This window comes from Buteo buteo, chromosome 1 (assembly GCF_964188355.1).
Source record: "Buteo buteo chromosome 1, bButBut1.hap1.1, whole genome shotgun sequence".
Classification (NCBI taxonomy): Eukaryota; Metazoa; Chordata; class Aves; order Accipitriformes; family Accipitridae; genus Buteo; species Buteo buteo.
In genome coordinates this window covers 26,909,037-26,921,731 of record NC_134171.1, presented here as the reverse complement: position 1 = coordinate 26,921,731, position 12,695 = coordinate 26,909,037, and the positions used below count along the sequence as shown (strand labels likewise).

General features: G+C 42.4%; 1 protein-coding gene across 2 annotated transcripts in view; it reads right to left on the bottom strand.

The window, feature by feature from the left end:
• Positions 1–12,695, bottom strand: part of LIMCH1 (LIM and calponin homology domains 1) — a 182,127-nt gene that overhangs the window by 105,292 nt on the left and 64,140 nt on the right. For both annotated transcript variants that reach the window (XM_075024979.1, XM_075024997.1), the window contains exon 2: positions 9,088–9,158. In XM_075024979.1, the coding sequence (XP_074881080.1) occupies positions 9,088–9,158 (71 nt within the window). The remainder of the gene's footprint in view (positions 1–9,087; positions 9,159–12,695) is intronic.

Here is a 12,695-nt window from a genome sequence, read left to right as displayed (position 1 = left end):
ACGTGGCAAACAAAAACCCTAGCCATTTCACACCGGGGACCTGGCACAAAGCCCTCGGCCAGGGCCCAGGCAAAAGAGTCTGTAGGGGAGAAAACACCAACCCACACCTTCCCCTGGCAGCCCCCTACAACTGCAGTCCCACACTTCCTTGCCCTGCCAACCCTTCCCAAAGGACTTGGCTGCCCTGGGCCTCCCATCCCCAGCCATGTCTCAGATTAAAGAGCTTGCAGGGGAGAACACTCACAGCGCACACCTTCCTCCGGCAACCCCACTGCATCTGCAGCTCCAGCCTTTGTCCGTCCCCCAATCCTAACACTAACTCTAATCCTAATCCTTGGCTCATTCTGAGGTGAAGACACTCAGACATGACCCCAGCGACCAAGTTCACAGAGGAGAGAACATTTGCAGCCTAAATCTTCCTCCAGCCCCACTACACTGGCCCCATTTCCATCCCCATTACAGCTATAGCTCTGCGCTTTGTCACTCTCCCAGCCCTAAACCTGACCATAACAGTGTGTGTTGACCTGTTAATAAACACTTGTTATTTTTCTGTGCCACTCAAAAAAAGATTTTGTAAAAAAACCCCACTGGTTAACCGTTCAGAAACACTGGCAACCAGTACATGGCAGAGTACTGTCCTGCCTACTGCACTGCAGACAGCAGGAAAGTCAGACATCAGGCACTCATCAACATGACTGTTACCAGAAGCAGCTACTTTTCTGCACTTAGCTGCACAGCAAGTCTAGATACCTGTGCTGCAGGCATCTATGGACAGGGGAACAATTCCAGCATCTGTTGTCCAACCTCACAGTTATCTCTGAACATTTTGTATGGCATACAGAAGTCCTATTGAGGCTTTCTGGTACCTTATATAACCAGTGTTTCTCTGACATAACTAGAAGGAAGATACAATAATGAAATTTCAAGGAACTTCTAACAGTAAAAGGAGCAAAGACATGACAAAAAGAAATACAGATAAAATAGTTCTTAAAAGAAATCAAACAAAATATGATGAAGGCAAAAAACCCCAACAACCCCACCATACACCCAAAAGACAATAACCCAAACCAGTATAAAACCAAGCCTCTTCAGGCTTCATCCACAAAACCTGAGTCTCTATACACACACCTGACCTATTCTCCAGACCCTTCAAGGCACTCAGCTGTGATTTCTGCCCACCACCCGTAGCATTTACACACCTGTCCTGAGTCAGGACAATCCTCTGTTCTTCACTTCTCAAAGTCCTCCTGCCACTTTCAGTCCAATATCCACACATCCATCCTCCCTTTCCCCTGTGCCAGGTGCTGGCTCAGACTCTTCGGTCATTAGCTGTTAAATGAAGCACAGAAAGACACTGCATAGAAGCTAAAACCTTAGAGCTGTCTTACCTTATGGAAATGACAGTGCATGATGGAAGTGGAAAACCACTCCATCCCCACTTATAGGGAGAAGCTAGGTCATTTCCTTCCCCTGATAAAAGCAAGATCTGAGAGGTATGGGAAAAATCAATTGCTCTGTTCAGTGCTGTCCCCAAGGCTTGGCATTCCAGGAGATAAGGTATCTCCACAGCAGGACAGACAAACTGCAATCAGTACTAGCCACCATGTGACTAACCTATTAGACCTTCCTGGAGTTGTTTATCACCAGTTAAGAATTTGAAAAACTTCTGCCAGGAAGAGAAGGCGTTTCAGGCAACAGCTGATAAAAGATCTAATGAAAAGTACCAAGAATTTCATGGACAGTTGTCTTGCAAGAAAGCGTCAGTTAAGAAAATATTCAGACGATGGCTGCCAAAACCCGGCCTCCAAAAAGACCTTGTTTCTAAGAGGAAATGAAAGAGAAGAACTTTCAGAGAGTAAGCCTCAGAAACGGAAAAAAAGAAAGGTTGAAGTGATGTGTGTTCACAGATCAGTCCAGGCTGGAGGGACAGGTATCCAACAGAGTTCTTTGCTTAAATAACAGATCATATTCCTAAAAAGAAAAGCTGACTAATGACCTGATCTTAAAGTAAAAGGGCATTTCATATTTGAGAGTTCAGGAAATTCTATCCACAGTAAACCTTCATGGAGACATTTCTCTTTTTAAATTAAGTTTTACAGGTTTACATTCTAACAAGCAGCCTTTCAGCACTTGATAATTATTAGCCCAGACAGCTTCAGTATCCACATATTTTAAACTCATGCACTACCGGCAGCTCCAAAATGCCCCCAAATAGTTGAAATGGAGAGAAAAATCCACTATTAGTCTTAAAGATTAACAAATCACATTGAAATAGCAGACAATGAAAAGTCAAAATATTTTGTTGCAAAGGAAGTGGTAAAGAAGTTTCAAAATATAGAGATGTTCTTGAGGTCACAAAAATATTTTTGGGAAAACATTCTTGAGTGATTGCTAATGATGCCCCTGACGTTATTTATTTAGGATCAGATGAACAAGGTGCTTTTTTAACAAGCAGGACAGAACTGACTTTGTCCTATAAAGGGCTCACAGTCCAGTCCGGTGAATAAAGAACTATGCAAATAGGTAGCATTGAGAAAATGAGTATGCCAAACACAGGATAGTATGGGTCTTGCTCTGCCAAAGTCTAAAAATATGAACAAGATAGAGGCCTTGCAAAACAGCTCAAGAAAGGCAACAGGGAAGACTGTATATAAATAGCTTCACAAGCTATTTATACAGAACCTACCACCACAACTGACATGAAGAGCATCCCATGCACCTACAGATTTACAATTCACACACAGTTTTACACTCAGTAGCAATGGCCATGGATAATTGCCCAAAGTATGTATCCAGTATAATTTCTTAAACATACACTTTTGGAAAGCTGAAACCTCTCTCAGGATTACCTTGCTTTGCACTTGAGCAACACTCTATTTGAATGGCTCAGTGTTCCACAGTCTGTTGCGCTGTCAATTACCAAGCTCCACTGAAAAAACTCTACTATTTATTCTACTGAGATGCCTTTTTTTTTTTTTTTTTTTTTTTAAACATAAATACAAAGACAGGCCATTCTGGCTGTACTCAAGTATGCCCCTCAATGGCTATTCTCCTCTTCTCATGCACACAGCTGAGCATTACAGTTTACGTTACCTTTGACCCCTCACCTAAACCGTACTAATAAATAACTCTGCATTGTAACACGGCAATAAAACTTGAAGATTAAAAACTCCGGATTCATATAAAACTGTTTCAAATGTCCTCACATGAACCTAAATCTTAATGCTTAATGAGCCTTGGGGCCCGTCTCTCTAAACTGGAGACATGCCAAATCCATGATGCTGATAATGTTTTGGCTTTACAACGCAGAGCCTGAAAACCACAGGAGAACACCAATCCCCTCTCACCTCAAGGCATGGGTCACATTCAACACTTCAAGTATGCCTATGAAACTCAAATACCTTCTTAGTTTCCAGGAATAGGAAATTCAAGCAAAAGCCTAATTAATCGTAAGGGCTGGGCATCCACTAACTTCTCCAGTGAGGTATCTGGCAAGACAAGAGTGTCTGCACTGTACACTACACAGCCAAGTGCTGAACTGATGCCAGGCCTATACCACTGACAGACAAGTATCATAACGTATATACAAAATCCTACAATCTACAAAGACGACTGAGTATTTGTTTTCCCCTACCAGGTCTCCATAAATGGCATGGCAATTTTACATAAGTGACATTAACTTGCAAGAAGAACTTGATTTTTAAACAGCCACACAACCGAAACACCATATATACAGTGAAGACTGTTCTCCATACCTAACAGCACCACTGACTCAGAGGACACAGTTTTACTATTCCATAGCATTACACTTGCACTGATCTGGCACATATCCAGCCCTTGCTGAAAACAGCATTCATGTCGGCCCAAAGCTTGGTCAGATGCACTACAACCATGATGCAAGCCCAAAGAAACTCTGCTCTCTGAGAAGCAGCGGCTCATTCATCCCCAGTGACATGAAGAACACAAGCTAAGGAGATATCTTATTTATAGAAAAAAATTATTTTCATGAGAGAGTAAATGATAAATTCCATTAAGTCATTCTTGATCACAATCACTTTCAGCTCACTCAGATTTATAGCCACACTTCACTTTAAATACTATTAAAATAATCTATGTGCATGACTAACTATTTTTATTTATAACTAAAACCTAAAAACTTTCTTGTACTTTTTAAAGGCATACATTCCTAACATGCACAGCTGAAGGGAACTGCCTTTCCTAGATACTGTCCTACACAAGAAAAAGTGTAAAGCTTTTTCCTTAATTCACTGTACATATGCAACTTTACCAAAATTACTTAAGAGCAATAAAATACCTTCATATCTGCTCTTTCAAAACATAATGAAAAAGTTGCAGAGTCAAAGAATCCTGGTTTCAAACAATAAGCATAGTTTCTGCACACCTTACTAAGCTACATAACACCATGTGCTAATATACAAAATAAGTGTCTCTAAGAAACAAAAAAAAGTTTGGGAAAACGCTCATAAGTTGGTATCCAGAACTGTATATGCAAGTGACATCCATCTTTAACCACATACAATTATTCCTCTTTCACTTTTATACGTTTATGCCATGGCTTCTCAAGGTATGCAGTTAAATATTCGTTAGAACTTTCATGCTTGAGGAAAATCAAAGATTTATTATGCCTGCATTTACTGCTATAAATTGATTTACATACATACATAAAACAGACATGCAGCTAAACTGTTCTACGTACAGAACCCAAGGTATTACACACAATCATGATGCTGTGGGACTCCACTGGAAAGCCAAATAGTTTCTGCTGATATCCAAATCTGGATTCGGTTTGATTTCATTGTTTAAGGTCCTTTGCCCAGGATCCATGTCCCAATTGTTGTTGCTACTCTTTTTATGGTTTGGTCCTATTCTTGACTTTAGAATCTCATTACAACAAATACAAACTTTCAGGGCAGCTGGACTCCTAGTACTGCTTGATTCCAGAGAAAGTTTGAGAGAAAATATGATCCCAATTGCATGTCAGAAATGCTTACAGATACGCTGGATATATATCACCCTTGCATATTCACATCAAAGCAAGCAATAATTGGGATTTTCCAAGTCTCACATCCTCACAGAGACCCCTGTAACTGCTGAATGCCAAATGTGAAAGAAGGAATCCTGCAGCAGCAGAGCTGGGCAAGAGGAGGTGGATGGCAAGGAGAATGGAAAGGAACCGCTCACCTTAAAAACACACTTGCAAGAATATTAAAGCAGTAACAACTGGGCAAGGTTGCAGGAAGATGTATGCATTTTTGTCTTCATGTAGTAATTTTTAAACTTATTAATAGCAATTGTTGCATGATTAGAAATAAAAGCAACTTCAACTTCCTTATTTGCTGTTTCAGAAAAGCAAGAGAATTACCCAAATCAGTGGGGCAGGCGGATAGAGACAGCATATACTTTTTCTTTTGCAATCAACCTTCATTCTGATGCCTGAATCCATAGAATAGAACATCTAAGCATTGCAACAACCAGATCTAATTTATTCCTGATTAATCCTCTAGCTTCTTATGATATCTGGGTCAAACCTAAATGTTAAAGCTATCTAACAGAAAAAAACCAAAACAAAACACAAACCCGAATGTGTGCTGAAGTGGAAATTGGGAATTTCTAGTGCTATTTTCTGCTACTGATGTTGTATGCCTCCCTCATAGAGCTTGCCACCATGCCCCCAGGAGGGCATATTTGCCCAGCCATGCAGAAGCATAGTCAGGAAACTCCTCAGTCTTTGCATATGAGAATTTAATACACAAAGCAAGAATAGAGCAAGAATTGCCTCCGCCTAGCTATGATGTCCCTTGCTGAAATCACCATCTGCACTGACGTCAGACAGCTATGCTAAAAAGCCATGAACTCATTTCAGACAAACAGAAGTCGTAGTCACTGGCTTCTCAGCACAGCTGGGCGAACAATTAGAGCCAGGACTGTCAGGACAACTGCACAAGTGGGCTTTCAAACATCCAGAAAGAAGGAAGGGCTTGTGTTACCCTCATCCGTCAGCTTGCCGCTTTATGGCACCCTGCATCGTTTAAATATGCTCCTCAGCTCCCGAGCCGAGCGCGTCAAGCGATGAAAATGTCATAATGAGGCCAGACCGAGACGCCAGCTGCAGCGCAGACACTCCCAGAGAGGCAGGGACAAGGCCTGTGGGCGCCTGTGGCTAGCACACGCGTGCAGGGCTGCTCCGCCAGTCAGGCTGGTGGTCCGTAACACTTCCACCCCAAGAGTCCAAGCTTTTGGCATCGTGCAGTTGTATTAGTTTTCATTTATTAAAATGTGCGGATAGTTGGTAGACGTGAATGAATCATTTATAACCAGCGTAGCGATGTCTGCCGGAGTTTGCAGGCTGCGTAGGCCATAGACATTGGGATCACCCGGAGGGAAGCCTGGCTTTACTGCGTGTAAGGCTCCAACAATCCTGCTCAAGACATAGACAAAGATTCCCCCTGCGCCATTTTGCACGTGGCTAGTCTGACTGTTTGGGGAATGGACTCTGGCAGGGTGGCTACCCCCCTTCCCTTCTGCAAAACACCTGCAAAGTCCAAAGGTAGCCTGAGACATGTTTAGGACATTCAAGGCATACTGTGTCCCCACTCCTGACATCAGTTTCCAGCTACTGGGATTCCTTCAGAACCCGAGCTTGCTTTCAGTCCTCATCACAAAATAAAACAGGCAAGGAAAACACTGAAACAGCCACACGGAAGTGAGCACCACTCCACACTCACACAGACATCACCCACACAAGTGTCTGGCTACGAGTTGCCAGTTAATGACACTAGCAGTCAGTACTGTCCTGTGGAGATAAACTGAGGCAAGCTTAGCTTTTCCCTAAATTTTCAACAAATCAGATAAACCAGACCAAAGGCAGTGAATTCATCCATCTTCAGAAACCTAAGACAGCTCTAATTTCTTTCTTATCCCCTGAAGCTTATCAAAGACTATGAGATCAGGTTTTCATCTGCTTCTTGAGGTCAGCTGCAATGAAAGCACAGCAGATTGGAAGGAGGTTAAGAGAAAGCTTGAATACCACCAGATTTTATTCATGAGGTACCCATGTAGGTGTCTTGATAAACCAGAAAACTCCTGTCTAGAAAGACAATATTGCCTGTAGCAGCTTTACTAGCACTTCTTCACTGAGCAATAGATAGAAAATTAACTCTTAGGGCTTCACTTGCCAAAGCCCGTACTTTTTGAAAAGACATTAAAAGTTCTCAGTATTACACCCCAAATTTCTGTTGAGTTCTTCATTTTACAGTGGACTTGGAACCAATGAGGAGCACACTTTTATTGTTGGCCTTATAATTTGTTCGTCATCAGAAAGCCAAACTTGAAGGCCAAATTGGTAGCTCTCTGGTTAATGCTCTGTAGCCTAATAAAGTTTTACCCACTAACCACAGCTGCTAGCAGGATGCAATACAAACATCATAGCCTCTCAGATGTGAGGTTGAGATGACACATCCCTTCGGGTTGATTTGCACTGATCCACAGGTGGTAAACGAGGACAAGCAATTTGCCCAACATCACAGAACAATTTAGTAGTATAACCAAGTGTTGTCCCTTGACCTGCTTATTACTGGAGCTCACAAGCTTCTAAGAAATACATATTTATTTGTTTCATTAACAAAACATTAGTTAGTTAAGCATTCCACCTTAAAGATTTACAGCAGTTAAATCAGACCACCTCCGCTTACTTGCAGATAAGATTACAATCTAATCTTGAAATACACATCCCTTGCTTTTCATGCAACACAATTCAACCTGAACATTTAAAGAGCAACGTGAAGTGATTCAGCACACAGCACTTCCCTTGAACACACAGAGGAGAGATCTTGTGCAAGAGGCAACCCTTAAGTACAAAGAGGTAAACTACATGCTCCTTCCGAGTTCCACAACTTTCGATCAACAATAACAACTACTTCCCTCCTCCCAAAGCCACTCCTCAGCAAAGACACGCAACTACAATCAAACTAGATCATATCATTTCCTTGATATTTTTTCCCCTTTAACAGCTAAAGTTCAAGCTGTCTGATTAATGACACCAATGAGCTATACAACAGTATTTACACAAGTAGGTTTCAAAGCTATCGTAAGCTACCTAGAGTTGAGTTACAGGATATTAGCTCAACTCTACCACTGAAAACAGTTTCCAAGTTCCACCACCTTTCATTCATAGAATAAAACTTAACCAGTAGCTGCAATGGTCCAGCTAAACATCTCAGGAGATCTCGTTTATAAATTTCAATATGCATTCAGTTCTGCACAAGCTTCATCCTTTTGGTGTGCAAAGACAGCTTTTACCAACTTCAGTGACAGCCCTCCACACCCAGCAAAAGAAATCGGTCCATACAGGTGATTTGGATCACTGGATTCTCCCAAACTCCTGACAACCTGCATGGGATTTTCAAAGAACTACAGGCATTAGGGCACACTTCCAAGTTGCTCTTAAAAGTCACCAGCTTTGGCATCTAAGCCCACAACGTGCTTTTGGAATACTCTACCTAAAAACTAGCAATTAAAGCCACAGAGAGAAACGTGCAACAGCTAACTTGCATCTCTTGTCCAAAAATTACAAAACACATCATTCAAATACACCTTTAGGTAAAATTTAGAGAATGTCTAACGTTTCCAGAAACTATAAAAGGAGCTGAGTGTTGATGGTATACAGATGGCTAACTCTTGACAGTGTTCGGACCTGGCGTTGGTCCAAAATGCCTCACTGTAGTAGAGATGTCCACAGGCAGGTGTGGAACACCATTTGCCAATCTGTGGTTAACATCTTTAAATAAAAGGAAACCAAAAAGCAAACACCATTTTTACTTTACATAATTCAACTAAGGAGCTGGGGTGGAGTGAGGGAAGCACTTTGCAAAACCTGTTTTCTTTAAGCCACATTTCAATCCTCACTATAACAATAGCTTTGGCACTGAAATGATGCTGCAGTGAAATACCAGTGTGCACAGTATCAAAACTCGTAACAGGAAACCAACAATTGGACATACTAGGTAAAGTTCATTTCAGCTTTAGTCAAGATTGTATTCAAGGCTCGAAACTATAAGTGTTACTTACTCACACAGAAGAATGCCGTTTTCTAATCCAGAACGAAAGTCTTTCTCACCAAAACTTCTGCCTGTCACTTGCTGCAAAAGAGTAGGGGGAAACAAAAGGGTGACATCTATTAGAAGATGTGCTTTACAAGAGCAATTCATAACATTCAGTTAAAGCATCTGCTGCATAGGAAACATCAGAGCTTTACAGGCCTTGCCAAAGGACTAAGTCGTGTCCGTCAACCAGTTTCTTCCTTCCCATTTCATCAAGCCATTTAACACATAAAGCAAAGTATTTGCTCTGGCCAGTGCAATTACAGATTGTAACAGAAGTGTTTTGTAGAAGTAAAAAACAAAAACGACAACTACAATGTATTCTTCAGAATATTTAAAAAATTATATTCTATAGCATTTTGAGTTCTAAAACTATTGTATTTAGACAAACGATGTATTTTCACTGCTTTTTTTTTTTTTACACCATGTTAAAAATCTTGTACTGGGCTTCAACTTTTGGCCTTTAACCTATCACCTCTATAGAATAAACAAAGGCAATTGGAAGCACTCGCATGAGTTAACAGCCCTTCAGACACACATCACAATACTCCTGGTAGTATTATATGATATTTCACATCATGAAGTCAACTGTGAGCATGAATACAAACTCATTGGAAGCTAAGGTTTAGGCATCTACTCACAGTCCTGTCAGGGATGCTTAGACCAGGAGGTACATTCTGCATTACGAGCTCTTAAGTCAGTCTGTGCTGCTTAGGAATGGACCATCTAGGAACTGTCTAGGAATCCCAGTCTCGCCTGAGGGTGCCGGATGCTACAAGCATGACTGAACCCTCATTTGTGACTCACTACCATGTTGACAATGGCTTGTCATTCATCCTCAAATCATTCTCAACAGATGACGTGTTCAGTTAAAAGTAAAGAATACTTTTTATTACTACCAACAAATATGTAAAAATAGTTGCTATGTTTAGAGAGCACTGAACAGCAACAAAACAAAGCCAAAAAAGTCTGCCTAGTTTTGAATTGTCCTCCAGGAGGTCTTCTCCTCACCCAGCCAAAACATTTACCGGATGCTTATAGAATTCTCATGGCTTGCATCCAATCTTTCAGCAAGACCCTTGCTCTGGGCATTGCTTCCACCATAGAGAAATAGTGACTTGGGGACACATCTGTCCTTACGTCTCCTTGCTGTTCCATTCAGATACAAGACCCTTCCCCTCCCAGTTTCCTGTCATAAAGACAGCAATTTATAAAAACTGACAAGTTTGGCACTTTCCCACGGGATTAGCAAACGCACCAGCTTTCACAAATGCTGGTTATAGCGACACACAGTCTTAGACAGAACAACACTTTTTTTTTTTTAATTGACGTGCAAATACAAAGCCTAAAACATAATCCCCCACTTAATTATAAACACATTGGTTTTCTTCATGTGAAGGAACTACTCCCAGCAAACTGGTATGACAGTGTGCAAACTTTAACCCCCCCATACTCTGAAAAGTATATCATAAAGACATCAGTTGACAATCAGTTTATGCAAATGCATAAACTAGAACAAGGCACTGTGTTTCCCTCATACCTCAGAAGAAACCAGATGCAATTTGCCAGTAGTGACTTCTAATCATTTAAACTATCTCTAATCATACTAAATCATCTCTAATCTTGATCTGCTGGGACAGAGGGAAATCATGACAATCAAACCATTAGCATTTGGGATGAATAATAGATGGAGCACGTCAAAACTGACTTTTATCTCACCCATAGAATAAAGTACAGGACAGAAAGAAATAGGAAGAGCTATTTCATAACAGCCTGACTCAGTGTTTTTTTCATCTATACAGAAGAAAAAAAAAGGATAGTAATTTTATTTCACTCAACATCAAACATTGCAGCTATGGAAGTCAATCTTTTTATGTGTTTGTCGAACACCCTTATTCACCAGGGAGCAGTACTGAAACTGTTAACACAATTCAGGTAAGAATCTGCCTGCCAAAAGCTGTCACCTGGGTATCACTGTCATTACTGCTGATGTAGGACGGTTTCATACACAATTTCTGGCCGCACGAATAAAATCATGAAATGCAAATGCACAGCTGGAACAACAATTAATCCAGTGGATGTACAACAGAAACTGACAGCAGGTGAGGAAAGACAGGAAGGTCCAAGAACAGTGCATGTCTGTGTGAAAAGGAACTGGAAGTAAATGAGGCATGGAAAGGTTTATGCCTACTCTAGATGGTCCTGCTGCAGAGGGGAAACATTAATCAGCTACAAGTCTCCTGATTTAGCCAATTAAAATGTAAGAACAGTTCCACAGAGAAAAGCTAGAAACTAAAAATAAGCATGAAGATGACATTATAAATGACAAAGATGAGCCCAGAAGAAGACTAAGAGGAACAAGAAGCTGCGTCCACCTTTTCCAGAGGAAATCAGAGCTCGGTTTCTTGGCATATGCACACATACGCGTGTGTGCACCCACACACGCCCCCCTCTGCAGAGGACACTTTGGGCTATACTGGATTGGGTTTGTGTGGCAAGGTTTTGGTAATGGGGGGGCTACAGGGGTGGCTTCTATGAGAAGCTGCTAGAAGCTTCCTCCATGTCCGATGGAGCCAACGCCAGCCGGCTCCAAGACGGACCTGCCGCTGGCCAAGGCCGAGCCCATCAGCGATGGTGGTAGCACCTCTGGGATAACAGATTTAAGAAGGGGAAAAAGTTGCTGCTCAACAGAAACTGCATCCAGAGAGAGGAGTGAGAATATGCAAGAGAAACAACCCTGCAGACACCAAGGTCAGTGAAGAAGGAGGGGAGGAGGTGCTCCAGGCACTGGAGCAGAGATTCCCCTGCAGCCCGTGGTGAAGACCCTGGTGAGGCAGGCTGTCCCCCTGCAGCCCACGGAGCTCCACGGTGGAGCAGATCTCCACCTGCAGCCGGGGAGGACCCCACACTGGAGCAGGTGGATGCCCAAAGAAGGCTGTGACCCCGTGCGAAGCCCGTGCTGGAGCAGGCTCCTGGCAGGACCTGCAGACCCGTGGAGAGACCCCACGCTGGAGCAGGTTTTGTGGCAGGACTTGTGACCCCATGGGGGACCCACGCTGGAGCAGTGTGTGCCTGAATGAATGCACCCCGTGGAAGGGACCCGTGCTGGAGCAGTTCGTGAAGGACTGCAGCCTGTGGGAAGGACTCATGTTGGAGAAGTTCATGGAGAACTGTCTCTTGTAGGAGGGACCCCACTCTGGAGGAAGGAGCAGCAGAGACAACGTGTGATGAACTGGCCCCAATCCCCATTCCCCGTCCCCCTGTGCTGCTGGTGGGGAGGAGGTAGAGAATTCAGGAGTAAAGTTAAGCCTGGGAAGAAGGGAGGGGTTGGGGGAAGGTGTTTTAAGATTTGGATTTATTTCTCAATACCCTACTCTGATTTGACTGGTAATAAGTTAAATTAATTTTTTTCCCCAAGTCGAGTCCATTTTGCCCACAACAGTAATTGCTGAATGATCTCCCTGTCCTTATCTCAACCCATGAGCCTTCTGTTATATTTTCTCTCCCCTATCCAGTTAAGGAGAGGAGTGATAAAGCAGCTTTGGTGGGCACCTGGCGTCCAGCAAGGGACAACCC